Raw genomic sequence first — 15,180 nt, forward strand, 5'->3', positions numbered from 1 at the left:
AGTAAGTACTGCAGTGCTCCAAGTGTAGAGCAGCTGGGTGTTCACTTAATATTTAAGCATTAAAAGGAACCATTTAAAGTTCTGTCAGCTGAGAAACCTGGCTTGCCTGCACACTTCACACACCTACCACATCTGGTTCTGCAAAAAACACTGCTGGCAAAGGGGTTTGATTGTTCCATTTCTCTTTACAATTGTTTGCTGGGTACGCCACTTAACTCAGTGGCTGGAAACCTGTTCCCAAGTGAACAGTCTATCAGGTTGTGCTCAGTGCTGCTGTTCTGTCCCAGTAATGGTTATTCTGTAAATGGAACATCCCATGTAAGAAGTAGGAACAACTTCCCTCACCTCCCCTTCACTGGAAAAGCTTTCAGCTGCTGTTTTGTGGCACTTCTCTGGAATGGGTGAGTTCTGAATAGTCTTGGGAAAGTGGTAGTTGAACAGTGCAGCTTCTCATGTCCTGCACAAGTGTCTAAGTTCTGGCAGCTGTGGGGAAATGCAACCACTTCTTTCTTTATGGGAGGTAGGGTGGTTTGCTCCTCACTTCTTGAAAGAGAGTGATTAGGAATCATGGAATGCTTTGGGGGTAAAAGACTAAATCCCACAGTGAAGAGGGATTTAACCATGTGGCCTTCCTTCCTGTGAAGCTGGTTGTTCTGAATTGTGCCCATAGGTATAAAACTTCTCCCGTAAGTTGCTTATAGGGAACATGGATGTGTCTACAAGGTGACTGACTTGCACCATTGCTAGCATGCAGTATTGCTGAAGGAGGCCAGTCTTCTCTGATGACTTGCTTACAAACATACAGGAAGCATCACTTACCATTTCTTCTGTCTTGCAGACGTGTGCACATCGCTATGAGAAAAGGCAGTATGTAAACACAGTGCAGGAAACCCGGGATATCATTGGAAGGTGCTATGTGCTGAGCCAGGATCTCACTATTAAGGATGATATGGATAATGGAGTCTGGAGTTTTTGTGATGGTCGTTTAAGAGGCCATGAGAAGTTTGGTTCCTGTCAGCAAGGTGTTGCTGCTACTTTTACTAGAGACTATCATTATATTGTGTTTGGTGCCCCAGGCACTTACAATTGGAAAGGTATGACCTGGCTTCCTTCCTGCCTACCCTTCCCATTTCCTCTGAGATTGCTCACAAATTTTCTTTGCATAATCAGGTTAATTTATTTATTTATTTATTTATTTGAGTGGGGAGGGTTAATAGGAATCTAATGCTTTTACCTTGTTTTCACAAAAAATGCTGTGCTCCTCTATCAAAAATAATTACTGATGTTCCTTTAAATATCTTTGAGGGAGTACTTATTAGTGGCTAATGGAACTGTGCACACATATACAGCAAGTTTTCCCCTTATTATTCTTAATCTTATGGTGGGATTGAGTGTTTGCTTTGAGACTTCCATACTGGAACAAATAACTAAATTATTTTAAAGTTATTTGACCAATCTTTTTTCCTGGATTTGAACAGATGTTAGATAGCTGCACTGTCATCTTCGTTTATCCTGCAGTGTTCTCCACTTTATTCTTTGTAAAGTCTGTGGGAAGTAGTACTTCCCAAATTAAATACTGGAGGACTGCAGGAAGATAACTGAACACAGCAATACTACATGTATTCATATCTAAATCAATGGATATCCATGTAAAATTCCATGGATAATCTGACTAAGTCAAGTAACTCTTATGTCATCTAGTAGATATTTCAACACTTAAAGGGAAAAAAAACCCAACAGACTTTGTCTGTTTATATTGAGAAGCATCTAAATGCGCAGCTCTGTCTCTTTTTCTTAAAGTGGTTTTTCTCTCCACTCTTGGTTACACCAACAGCTGTAAATACTTCCCTCTGTAGAACCTCGAACCATTACATTTTTTCCCCTCATACACCTGTGCCTGCTATATGAACCATGCAAAATCTTTGAGCTAAGCTCTGGCATGAGGTGTACTTCAGTGAAAACTTAATCTTCCATGTGTCTGTCAACAAAATCTGACCAAGCTGAAACAGCATATTGAGTTCAGACACTGTTTTACTTCAGTTACAGGGAAGTGCTGTAACATTTTATCAGTCAAAAGAGTACTCTTTTGTATCATGGAAAAACGTGATTGTGCTTGCCAAAATGTTAAATATGCCTGTTGATAAAAGGGAAGCACACATTTTATCAAACAATACCTCTTTACCCCTTAAATAATGTTTTCTAAATATATCACTGGTGTTTGTTACAGCTGAAGAGTATTTGTGTGTGTGTGTATTCCTGTGTATTTACCTCCCTTCTTTTAAAAGAGGTTTTTATGAGGTTAAGAACTTTAGGATAAGGGTGATTCCTGACCAAGTTTGTCCCATGTTTTTGTTGATAATTTTTAGTATCCCATGTTTTCCAGATCATTGCATGTCCTCTCTGTGCAGCAGTATGAGATTCTGGCACACAGCTAGAACTTAGAAAGTCATTGCCTTCACCAGGGTGCTGTTCTGGGTTTGTCCCATTTAAACAGCAGGCACCATCTCATTCATTGTAATTAATGTTAGTTGGGAACCATTTATCTGTTATTTTTTTCCTTTATCATTCATCTGCTTTTATTTTATCATTTCATTTCTTCAGGGGTGGTTCGTGCAGAGCAAAAGAATCAGACATTTTATGATCTGGGTATCTTTGATGATGGGCCTTACGAAGTTGGTGATGAGAGCCGCCAAGATAAGAATCTAGTTCCTGTTCCAGCAAACAGTTACTTAGGTAGGATTCAGTACATCTGGTAAATCTCTTTAGGCTTCTTCAGTGTTTGTGATCCCAGCCTGGTGCAGTGATACAGAATGGACCCTGTAACATGCTAACTATTTTGGATAATTCACATCTCCCTCCATGTTTATGGGCCAGTTTTAAGTGTAAGATGATGCTCTGCTGAGATACCTAGAAGAGCTGCCAATGTAATGATAGATTTCAGAGCTGTGATGAAGGACCTACAGATTTACAGGGAGTGATTATAATTGTTCCAGTGATTAAGTACAGCATATGGATCTGTAGTCCATATCCACACAGTCTGTGCCATGTGGTATCAGAAGGTTTATAAAAATCTGAGTTTCTGGATGTAACTGTTACAAATGCAGTTTCTCTCTCCAGGTAAGTGTGTGCAGTTTTTTGTTCAAGTTTCAGAACTCCAGTGACCTTTCTACAGGCCTTTCAAATACCATAATGTCATCAGTTGTATACATTTTAATGGTGCATGTGTGTGTTGCAGGGGGTGAGTCTCTTGCATTTTGTTCAGGCACAAAAGCAGAAATATGTCCTTAGGGCAGTGGGTGTTACTGTACACCAGTGAGATATGTTGGTGCAGATAAAAGGTTACTCTGCATTTTTGGAAAGTAAAGTATAAAGAGCCTTTCTGTTCTAGTGCAGATTTCTGTGGTGTATTGATCCACTGCTTTTGGCATGCAACAAGTATGTGCATCAAATACAATTTTGGTAACTTGAAACTGGAATTTCTGTGTGAGTGGTGGAAAGCTGAACAGATGGGAAGGGCATCGCTAATATAAAACGTAAAAAAGCAAGTAAAGAAAAGAGCCAACTTGGAGTTACATATCTAGTAGAAGATACAGAACAAACACTTCATTAAATATCAAAAGTAATTACTGGGTGTAAAAAACCAAATCTTTCTACATTAGAAAAGCAAGCTGATAGTCTTTTCTGGTGAAATCAGGATTTCACCAGAAGGCAAAAAGTGCTGTGGAGGTGTGTTTTGCTGTGAAAAGAGCATTACTGACTTTTTGCAGTTCATTAATAAATGCATTTATCTCCTAAGTATAAATGCTGCCTTTAATTTGACACAAACTCAGCTCCAGGCAAGCCTGCTGTTCACTGGCATTGCTGTTCCCTCTGTTTAGACGGTAAATACACATGGTTATAGCTGTGTTGCTTAACTACTATTTTCTTTTCTTCAATCTTTCACTTCATATTTACAGGTCTTCTGTTTTTGACAGCTGTATCTGATACTCATCCTGATCAGTTTGTATACAAAACATTGCCTCCCAGCACACAGGTGGACAAATCGGTGGATGTAATGATGAACAGCTACTTAGGTTTGTGACCACTTGAGGTGGCAGCATCTGGTCACACATAACCTCCAGACCTTTAACATGATCTCCACCCGTCCTTCCTCCCTCATCTCAAGTACATTGCAAGTAAAAGCATGTAAAAACAGGGATTCAGATGAAGAGGAGCTTGCAAAATAACATGGCTTCAGAAAAAGAGATTTGTTCTGCATTTCTCCAAACCCTCTCATCCTTCACCCAGATGGGACTCCCTGGATCTTTCCAAAAGTGTCTCATTGTGAATTGCTGTAACAGAGAACTTTCACAGTAGTGGTGAAATGTTTCAGAAGGGGGACTTCTATCTGCTGGCTGGTATATTTCTTCCTTGCAATGCGCATCATTTTCTCCTTTGGCTTTTATTGGATATGTGGGTATAGGCAGTAAATTCTTTTAGCTGAGTTTTTAATGTATCTAAAATGTATTGACTTCATAAAGAATAAGATTACATTCATTTGAATGTGACTTTTAGGGCTGCATCAAATAAAAATTGCCAATTTCACCATTACTGTGTAAGGTGATTCTCACATACCATATACATCAGTCATGTAAAATACTGCTAGTGTGGTACATTTTGCATGTTTGCAATAGAATGATATTTAGTTGTACTTACGAAGTTCTCCAATAATTTTGCTAGAGGTGAAATACTTGAGCTATATTCAAGTGGTAAGATTTAGTGAATTCAAGGCTGATATGTTTAAAAATGATCTCGCATTTGGTGTCTGTGAAAAGTAGATCTGAGCTGCGCTTTGTGGGGGAAATACTTCAGTATAATGCACGGAGTGTAGACTTGTAAACATGCATCCACCAGTCCAAGCAGAAATGGGAGAATTCCCAGTATATCATACTCTGATACAGGCAAAACTTCTATTAAATGAACCACTTTAATATAGTAGTGGAATTTATTTTTCCTGTTAGCAATACAAGCTGTTAGTTTTTGTTTTTTTTCTTCTTCTCTGTTAAAGGTTTTTCTTTGGACTCTGGTAAAGGAATCGTCTCCCAAGATGAGATGACTTTTGTGTCTGGTGCACCCAGAGCCAACCACAGCGGAGCAGTTGTTTTACTGAAAAAAGAGAAAAACCAGAGAGCACTTTCACTGGAGCACATGTTTGAAGGAGAAGGGCTGGCCTCTTCTTTTGGCTACGATGTTGCTGTTGTGGATCTCAACAAGGACGGGTATGGCCCAGGTTAACTCCTGCTGCCTCTAAAATGAAGGATGGCAATCCAGTTTATTTCTTTGGCTTTTCACATTAGAGATTCAAGGAATGGCAAATCTCATTTTCCATGTTTTGCTGGAGGAAATGGCAAGCATATCAGAGAACCAGTCTGGATGGTCTACGTTTCTAATTATAGAAAAGAGTTTTATTTAAACACAGTTACTGTGAACAAAGAAGCAAATCTCTTACCAAAGCAGGCCCTAGAAGGTCCGTGTATGTCTCAAAGGGAATATAATCTGTGTGTAGTAACAATGGAGCTGCTGTTGCTCAACAAGTTTAGTCTTTGCTTAGCAGCTCTTTGGCTAGCTGACTCTGAGACCATGATCTGAGCAGTTACTTTTCACAGTTCTTCTATAAAAGCACTGGTTTTTTTTCTTTAATTCTAAGGTGGCAAGACATTGTTGTTGGAGCCCCACAGTACTTTGACAGAAGTGGAGATATTGGTGGTGCCGTGTACGTCTACATTAACCAGCAAGGCAAATGGGAAGGAGTAAAACCTGTTCGCCTGAATGGAACCACTGACTCCATGTTTGGTCTTGCAGTTGAAAATGTTGGGGATATTAATCAGGATGGGTACCCAGGTGAGTGAAAAATGATTACAATAAAAATGCAGGTGGCTTTATTGCTAATGCCAGACTTGGAATATCTTATCCTGATGGCGATGGCAAGCTGCAGAAAGAGCAAGAATGATTTTACATGTTGTAACTTATTTTAACAGATATTGCAGTAGGGGCTCCATATGATGGTTTTGGCAAAGTATACATTTATCATGGATCCAAGAATGGAATAAATACAAGACCAGCACAGGTAATGAAATAACTTTTACTGTATTTAATTAGTCTTGCACACAATTAAAGGAATGACAGGGCTATCCATCTTCTCCCTTTCCATTGCTATTAGTGGGGTGGTGGGTATTGAGAAGAGTCACAAGACTCTTCAAAGATGGCACTGCTGACTAGGAAGATTAGGAATTCTTGATTGTAATACACATTTTGGCAGTCTTTGGAATCAGTAATATGTAGAGAAGGAAGAATTCATGTGGTTGTGCAGCGTTTGGTTTTTTGAAATACATTTGGGGATTTGAAAATAGTTAGCTTCTTCATTTTCTCTTTCACTGCTTCTGCTTCACTCTTTTTAAATAAAAAATGTTTATGCCTTTTTCTTTTTTTCTTGAGGACCACTGTGTTCACTTTGCAAGGTGAGAATTGAACTTGATTACACTTCCTAAAATACTGCCAGAATATTTTATAAAATACTTCTACAGCCTATACTGATACAGCCTATAAATACTAGAAATAAAGATAATGCCAGGCAACATATGCAAAACAGTAATTTTTGGTACTCGCTGCTATTGCAAGTAACTTCTTGGAAGAAAAGCAAATAATTTTGGCACTTGAGTGTCATTTACATGATTACAGAGAACCTGTTTCCTTGTCTCTCTCCTCTTCCCCTCCCTCCTCCCGGCTATAAGACAATGATGTTCACTTGTTACTTACTTCACTTTTATAGCTTTTAAATTCTAATTCCCTCTATCTGTTTGCTCTTTAGATTCTTGATGGTGAAAAAACAGGCACCCATTTCTTTGGTTACTCTATTGCTGGAAACATGGACCTGGATAAAAATTCCTACCCTGATATTGCTGTTGGTTCCCTTTCAGACTCTGTATCTGTGTTCAGGTATTTCATACAGAACTGTTAACTAACTACACCATTCTGCCTAGAATGAACAAAAAGCTGTTGGGCCTGGAGTGTATTTTTCTTTCTAGAGATTGAAAATTCTGGGGGGAAACAATTCCATGAAATTATTTGTTATTTACATTCCCCTTTTATCATTGAGAAACTGCCTTGCAATCAATGCAGGGTAAGAGAATGTGGATAGTTGCTGTGGAGCCCCGATGCGTGTAGTGTTATCTGTACCCCAGCTTTGCCCTGAGGTAACTTCCTTGGGTGCCTGTGTCCTTTGATGGAAAGGATAAGTAATTCTTTTGCCTTAAGAAAGGGGAAGATAACTGATACATGTGCTAGAGCTTTTGTTGGTGCTGTTGTGTAAGGCCAATCCTGCTTTACTGAAGATGTGACAAAACAAAACTGAACCCTTCTCTTGTAGCCGAGGATCCAAAAGCAGTGAGGCACAAGGCCTTGCTGGGATTACAGTCGGGTCCATGAAACAGCTGTGAGGAAGCCCTGCAGATAGGATCCTTTTGGATTTCCGTATCACATGCCCTAATTAGGGATGAGGTCACAGTCTTCTGCAGACCTCTGCTTTTTTTCTACTTTAATGTTGTGGTAAGTTGAATCACTAATAATGAGCAGGAAGAGGGCTGCCTCCTCATCAGAGCTGTGAATGCTGCATAAAGTTCAGAACTCTGGCCATTGCTGTCAGGTCCCAAAGGAGGAGGAGAAATTCCAAAACTGGTTATCTCAATTCTGGGAATGAAAACAACTCTAGCTTCCAGGAAGAATGACCCTTCTTGCAAGTTTTTCATGATCCTGTCTCTCAGGTGTATAGTATCTGTGTACATAATTGGAACGTTCTTAAATAACACTGAAACAGCACTCAACAAAAGTAACTCATATTACTTGTGGAGTAGGTGGAAGGGAAGTTGGTTACACTACTTAGGGTTTTTCTTACTTAGAAGGAGTTTAAGAATTTGCTGATAAAGGCAGTACAAAGCTCTACAAAGGTGAGAATGAAAACCTTTATAGTGATGAACAGTGAAAAAGGGTGACCCACTTAAAAGAAACTTGCTGGAAAAGGATGAGGTGGTTCACTATACATTTTAAACAACCAATAGATGCTTCAACAACAGTGGGATCAGCTCATTCATTTATTCATGTGAACTGTCTTTTCTTGTCCCTTCCAGAAAGGAAGAGAAAGGAAAGGTTGTCAGGCTGAATTATGGTTACAGCCTACATGCAGAGGAGTCAGGAAGTGAAAACATTGTTTCCCACAGCCACCCAGGCTCCACATTAAAGCAGTTGAGAACATTAATCTGAGTGAACTTTAGTACCTACAGTTCTTCACAGAGGATGAATTGCCATAGGGGTGGAAACCATCACTTTGAATTTTCTGGTTTTTATCTCTGTATAAAATGACAACCACAACATGTCAATATACCCTGCTTCCCTGACAGGCACTTGATACAATTGTAGTTGTTTCTTGTGACTTCCTTTGCTTTAGCTTCAAGTAGTTCTCCTTTGTTTCTAACCATTATCAAAGCCAAACTCTGTGTTTCTTGGGGTGTCTTTGTTGCAAACCAGTGCAGGCATGGAGGGCATCTAGGATTCACCTGAATTATTTCATTCACCCTAACAGAAAGTTTTCTCTCTTTTTTTCCTTTCTTTTCATTCCCCATTTTTCCTCCAAATGAAGATCTCGGCCTGTGATAAGCATCAGGAGAAGCATTACAGTACACCCTGACAGAATTGATCTAAAGAAAAAGAACCCTGAGGACCCCAGTGAAATATGGTAAATTTAAAAATAATTGTTATATCAGAAACTTTGGTGTATTGAGTTTTCTGTTCTCAAATTTTGTTCAGTGAGTGATGATAAAAAGTATGGCAGTCATGTAGGTAAAGCAATTGTACCTACATGTGATCATTTAGACTTCCTGAATTTGCTGTGACTGCAGCGCTGAAGAGAAGGTGTAGAATGTGTTCTGTTCATAATGTCTGTTTTTGAAAATGTATGCCACTTTGTGACTTAGGAATTTTAGCAGACATACCTTAACCTAAACAGCTTTCTCATGAGATGTGAGAGGAAATGTCAGAGAATATTTTTTTTCTAAGTGCTTATTAACCATTTCTTCTTCCTTTGTAATTCAGTTTAGTAAGTAGCAAAGTACTGTTCTAGCATGAAAACCACAGTGGTAAGACTCATAATATCAGTCAATAGACTATTAAAACTTTTCAGTCTGTTAGACCATGCCTTACTATAGTTAATATTATTTCTTGGCATTTTTTACAGGATGGATGTGAAAGCATGTTTTCAATATACTGCAAACCCCAGGGACTTAAATCCAAGAATAAGTAAGTTTTGAACATAAAAATATGTATCTTTTTGTCACTTGGTTTGTGACTCATTTACAACTGTGACTGTCAGATTTAAAATGTGACTCAATACTGAGGTCAATCAGGTATCACACTGTCTGTATTGAGAGTAAGACGGATTGAGAGTCATGCAGTGTGTTAGGAAGTTCTGTGGATGACAGGCTGAACTGAAGCTTCCAAGGTAATTTAACTGCCAGTGACCAAATGGCTGCCAAACAAACCAAAACGTTTTGCCTCTCTAGGTTACTGCTGCTTTAAAAAACAGTTTTAAAAGCCCATTTTATATATAATTAGTAAGCATTATTTCTTACTGGAGACTGTAAAACAGTGTTCTTTATTAATGAAAATGGTTTTATGGAAATCAGTATAACTGAAATAAAGATGTGTATTAATGGGAGCCTGGATGACTGTGCCATAAATATAGGAAAATACAAAGCATTAGTTTCTCGTTTTTTCTCTTGTTACAATGCTGCTGTTACTACACCTCAAAAAAACTGTGGAATTTTGAGAGGAAATTAGATGATTTTTAAGCCCAAACCTCCATTTCCCTCCTGTGTTGTCTTGAATTTCTCAGTTACTTGTAAAATCCGTAAGATGTGCTTGAATAAGGTTCTGGGCCTTCAGCAGGTCAAGTGCTTCAGGAGCCCTAAGGTGGCTTGTGTGTGTGTCTGCAGGGTGGTGAGGCCTGGCATGCTCAGTGCTGTTCCCACCCTTGCAACATTGAATTTGCTTGGCGAATGCAGAGATGATTAAAAGATGCACAGGGTTCAGATCTATGAAGACATGCCTCAGCCTACAACTAGAAGTCTCTAGTCATACTTGTGCTTTCAGTGTTAAAATTAACAGTGTACCCTGACCTCCAAGTCCTGCTGGCTGCTTGGGTGCTGTTTGGGGCAAAACAGAAATCAAGGACAGCCAAGTCAGAGTATTTACAAAGTTTTGTATCTCAGCCCTCTACTGGCTCCACAGCAGCAACTACAGCTCTCCAGCCAGCTCTGCATGCTGGTCAGGTAGCAGAGTACTTCTGAAATAAAAGGATTTGGCTTAGGTTTCCTTTAGATGCATGCACACAGGGTACCTGCCCTTCAACTGCAGAGGGACAAAACTGACACATGGAAAAAATTTTGTAAATAACTGAAAACAGTTTGTGAAGACCAGCAAGGGGTGAAACAGTCTTCTAAGATCACACCAGGAGAAAATGAAAGTTCTTTTTCATAAAGCAAGGGTTGCTTTTTTGTAGTGACCTACTTTATTTCTTCATACAGAGATCAACTATACATTTGAAGTAGAAAACGAGAGGAGGCAGCTGGGCCTGCCGTCCAGAGTGCGCTTCAAAGACCACCTGTCTGATCAGTTTACTGCAAGCACAACCCTCAGGGGGCAGAACTCAAAAGACTGTGTGACAACCAAGGTTGTACTGCAGGTAAGGCAGAGTATTTTATTATTTCTTTCAGATCCATTTAAAACAAAAGCATGCTCTTTTTTTCATCCTCGTGATACCTTTGTATAGAACTTAAAAGTCACATGAAATATAAAGCTTCAAAACTAGAAATCCATCATAGCTAAGCAGTACTTCACTTTTCTCTGCACACATGCTGCTTCCTCCTGTTGCGTTTCTTACAAGGAATGAACTAAAGTTGTAGGCACTGCAGTGTGCTCCTGGAGGTCAATAGAGCTGAACTAGTTTAGAACAACATGAGGAATAAATGCCAAAAATGGAGAGCTGTTTGCAACAGAAGTAATTTACGGAATTACAGAAGGTAATGGTATGACTGGCTAGGAAAAGAATTTTAACCCATGGCTTTAGGAGGGGATGAATGGGCAGGATGAGAAAGCTTGGTGTGTGCTCTCTGCCTTGGCTGCTACACTGGCGCTTAAAGATGGCACTGCTCCAGGAGCTGCACAAATGCTCTAGCGGTGGCTCAACAGTAATGTGCCTCCAGGATTGCTTTTGACCACAGCAAATTAAAGAGCTTGAACTTGTGCAGTAGGGAGAAAGTCTGTTATTTTACTGTTGTAGTGTGAATTTCACTTGCTGGAGTTACCATCTGTTGTTTCTAGGAATTCTTAGTGGTTAGAGAATTCATTAGATTGGGAAGCCAGAAAAAAAATAATTAAAAAAAGACAGCAGGGCTGAGGCTCCTTGTGTTCTTGCACAATTTTAGACAATTGTGGGTTTCTATATAGTGAATAGTTCTAATACTACAGAATGTAGTGGAAAATGTTTTGCTTTACTGCTTCTTATAAAACATGTATCAAAAGCTAGTCCTTGGGTTGTCTGTCATTCTCTGCACTGTGCACTAACAATGTCATTTAAATATTTATAGGAAAAAATTAAAGACAAACTGCGCCCCATTCCAATATCGGTCAGTGTTAAAATTGCTGGTGTGGAGTCTAGCTCACCCTCCACAAGAAAAGAGAGTGCACTTCCGGATCTTATACCAATTCTAAACTCAAATGAATCTGAAACAAAGACTGCAAAAGTAAGCCTTTTATATCACGTTGTCCCATACATTTGTACTTTGGCAAATCACTGAATTTAAAGAGTGCAGAAAGCTAAATTATGACCAAAGGAAATAACGAGTGTGACTTATATTTTGTTATTAACTTATTACAGAATGTTATTAACTAGGATCCTGTGGGTTTTTTGAGAGGGCTGGAAGTGGAGGGGGAGAAGTGAAGCTGGTATAGCTGCTAAGTTTTTTTCTCTCCCCAACAAGTTTAGGAGGAAATATACTTTTGATTAAAAATGGAAGTTCATCATCTCCTGCTGTGAACACTTGTTCCATATAACAAAATAATGTACAGTCTAATTCTCCTGTGGGTAGGATGAAAGCATGAGGAGCTCTGCAGCAGTGACATAGGAAAGGAAATACCTTGGGTAAAAGATCTCATTTCCTCAGTGCTTGTTGAAGAATCAGACTTAAAGATGTTTTTCCTCATTAGAAGTGTACCTCTCACTTAGAATTATCTAACTCTGCCTTTTAGTTAAATTTACATTACTAAATTAACAGAACTAAGGGCTATGACTTGCAAAGAAAAACTCCTGAGAGTTGTTAAGTGCCAGGTTAACATATTACTCTATTAGGGAAATGTCTCTGAGTTCCCTGTAGATGCTTCATGCAGTGCACATCAGAAATCTTGTTTTAAGCCAGTATCATGCAGCATGCATAAAAGTGTTTTGGTTTTATTTAGGTGGAATTCTTAAAAGAAGGTTGTGGAGAAGACAATGAATGTCACAGCAATCTGAAACTGCAGTACCGGTTTTGTACTAGAGAAGGAAATGAAGACAGGTTTACTTATTTACCAATGTAAGCCTTGACTAATGCATTGCTAAAATTAAAATTATTAACAAGTTGTCCTGGTTTGAGCCAGGATGAAGCCAATCTTCCTTTTACTGCTCGAAATAACTTCTAGGAGAGGGTTTTGGGAGATAGAGCAGTTTTGTTCTGATAGTCTGGTTCAGTTTTCTTAGATTCTGAAACGCTAAAGACAAATCAACCTCTTCTGTTAACTGCTGGTGACTTCCAGACATGAAATACTGGTCTGGGAAAAAACCTATGGCCTAAACATTCAAGTGTTCATGGTCTTACAGTAATTCTTCCCTAATATATTTGGGTAAACCACAGTAAGAAGCAAACTGTCATGAACATTTGTTTTCCTAATGCACACAACCCTGTACACTCCATTTCTGTAGAGAAAATGGCATGCCAGTGCTTGTTCTGAAAGACCAGAAAGACATTGCCCTGGAAATAACAGTGACAAACAATCCGTCTGATGCAAAAAATCCCCAGAAAGATGGTGAAGATGCCTATGAAGCTAAGCTGATTGCAACTTTTCCAGACAGTCTGACATATTCTGCATTCAGGGAGATGAGGGGTTATCCTGTAAGTATTTCTAAGTGAAAAGATAATAAAATTTTGAAATATTTGCAGCATATTTTTACTTCTAAACATACTCTGTTTATTTAGGAAAAACAGCTAACATGTGGTGCCAACCAAAATGGTTCTCAAGCAGAGTGTGAACTTGGGAATCCCTTCAAAAGAAATTCCAATGTAAGTTGCACCTATTTTACTCAAGTTATAAAATGTGATACCTGACTGCAGGCATCTAGAGTTTCTCTGAGTCATAACTGGGAATTTTACTTGGATCTGTCTTTTTATCTATAATACTTGATGGTGTATTTCTGGAATATTGCATATATTTTATAAAATATTAATATATTTCATGGATGTTCCTTCTTGTCTAGGTAACCTTTTATCTGATCTTAAGTACCACTAAAATTAACAGTGATACATCAGACTTGGACATTAATCTGAAGTTGGAAACGTAAGTTTTCTTTGTGTGTGCATGCAATGTTTTTATATGGAGTTGTAAATGTTAGTTAATTTGTTTTGATTTACAAAAGCCATTTAATAATAAAGCGAAAACCACCAAATTCGTAAAATAAACAGCATTGTTTTCTCCTTGTAGAACAAGCACTCAAGTTAATTTGACTCCAATTACAGCTAGTGCTAAAGTGGTTCTTGAATTGCTTTTATCACTCACTGGGTAAGTGTTGATAACACAACAAAAATGGGCTGGGGGGACAGTTTTGCTGCAGACTCGATTATAATAAATCATATATAATTTATATATCTATAATAGTTATATATTATAATAATATTTATCATAATATTTATACAACATAATATATAATTATATTTAACTATAAATGTTTATTATAAATATTATTATTCTCCTCCCCCAACTCTACCTGAACAGGGTTGCTAAGCCTTCTCAGGTGTATTTTGGAGGGAACATTGTTGGTGAGAGTGCTATGAAATCTGAAGATGATATTGGAAACCTCATAGAGTATGAATTCAGAGTGAGTAACTTAAGATTAATGCCACCATCAGCTTTTAATCAAATTAACAGCTTATCTTTTTATGCCTATTAATACTTTATAAAGCTGCTGGATTAAAAATTGCTTTTCTTGTCCCAAAATCCTAATTTCCTGCTCAGGTTTTGCAGTCTTGACTGCAGATTAGAGCTTCTTCAGGCATAGTATGATCATACTTCGAGGAGGTGACCTGAGGCTGGCTGTACACTTTTTTTGGGGGAGCAGTTAATGGACATTCAGTTGTACAGCATAAAACCCCATGAAGGCTGGGAGCAAAACTATCATGAACAGTAATACTAAGAAAGCAAAAAAAGCTTGGGAAACAACTTCCAGACTTAACAGAGCAAGAGCTGGTTATCTTTGTGTGTCAGAGTTCCTCGTAAACTTGCAGTTTGCCTCAGTTATGTAGCTGAATGATTTGTTAACTGTAAATGGGGGAGCAGTTGTTTCACATGAAGATAGGTAGCTAAAAATAAAGAGCCTAAAGTTTATATTAAGGAATTTTAATCTTTATATGGTTAAACTATATTTACTTCCTATCCAGATGTTCTAGTTTTAGCATATGCTTTGTCTTTATACTGTTTTGACTGTCTGTCTGCTTTTAACTGCATGCTTAAAACTTGCCCCAGTGAGCAACACTTCTAGTTGAGAGAAAAATCCCCATAACAACTATTTTACAGTTTAAAGAATATTTGTTTTAACAGGTAACTAACCTGGGCAGACCACTGAAAACATTTGGTACTGCTTCCCTGGACATCCAGTGGCCGAAAGAAATTAGTAATGGCAAATGGCTGCTTTATTTGATGAAAATAGATTCCAAAGGCTTGGAAAAAGTCTCCTGTCAACCAGAGGACGAAATCAATAGTTTGCATTTTGTGGTATGTTACCCTGTCTTATGCTCATGAATCAGTACATGAAAGCACTACAGCATGTGATGGCAGGGGGCAAGA

At 38.5% G+C, this 15,180-nt stretch overlaps 1 protein-coding gene across 1 annotated transcript in view; it reads left to right on the forward strand.

Moving 5' to 3' along the window:
• The window catches only part of ITGA6 (integrin, alpha 6), a 22,344-nt gene that overhangs the window by 1,583 nt on the left and 5,581 nt on the right, over positions 1-15,180 (forward strand). The window contains exons 3-19 of the mRNA XM_009996150.1: positions 839-1,094; positions 2,602-2,733; positions 5,048-5,258; positions 5,687-5,880; positions 6,018-6,106; positions 6,848-6,975; positions 8,672-8,767; positions 9,266-9,327; positions 10,614-10,771; positions 11,676-11,831; positions 12,544-12,659; positions 13,046-13,235; positions 13,320-13,403; positions 13,598-13,677; positions 13,822-13,899; positions 14,113-14,215; positions 14,935-15,108. Coding sequence (XP_009994452.1) covers positions 839-1,094; positions 2,602-2,733; positions 5,048-5,258; positions 5,687-5,880; positions 6,018-6,106; positions 6,848-6,975; positions 8,672-8,767; positions 9,266-9,327; positions 10,614-10,771; positions 11,676-11,831; positions 12,544-12,659; positions 13,046-13,235; positions 13,320-13,403; positions 13,598-13,677; positions 13,822-13,899; positions 14,113-14,215; positions 14,935-15,108 — 2,307 coding nt within the window. The remainder of the gene's footprint in view (positions 1-838; positions 1,095-2,601; positions 2,734-5,047; positions 5,259-5,686; positions 5,881-6,017; positions 6,107-6,847; positions 6,976-8,671; positions 8,768-9,265; positions 9,328-10,613; positions 10,772-11,675; positions 11,832-12,543; positions 12,660-13,045; positions 13,236-13,319; positions 13,404-13,597; positions 13,678-13,821; positions 13,900-14,112; positions 14,216-14,934; positions 15,109-15,180) is intronic.

Source organism: Chaetura pelagica, unplaced genomic scaffold, assembly GCF_000747805.2.
Source record: "Chaetura pelagica isolate M959 unplaced genomic scaffold, ChaPel_1.0 scaffold3, whole genome shotgun sequence".
In the NCBI taxonomy this organism is placed as follows: Eukaryota; Metazoa; Chordata; class Aves; order Apodiformes; family Apodidae; genus Chaetura; species Chaetura pelagica.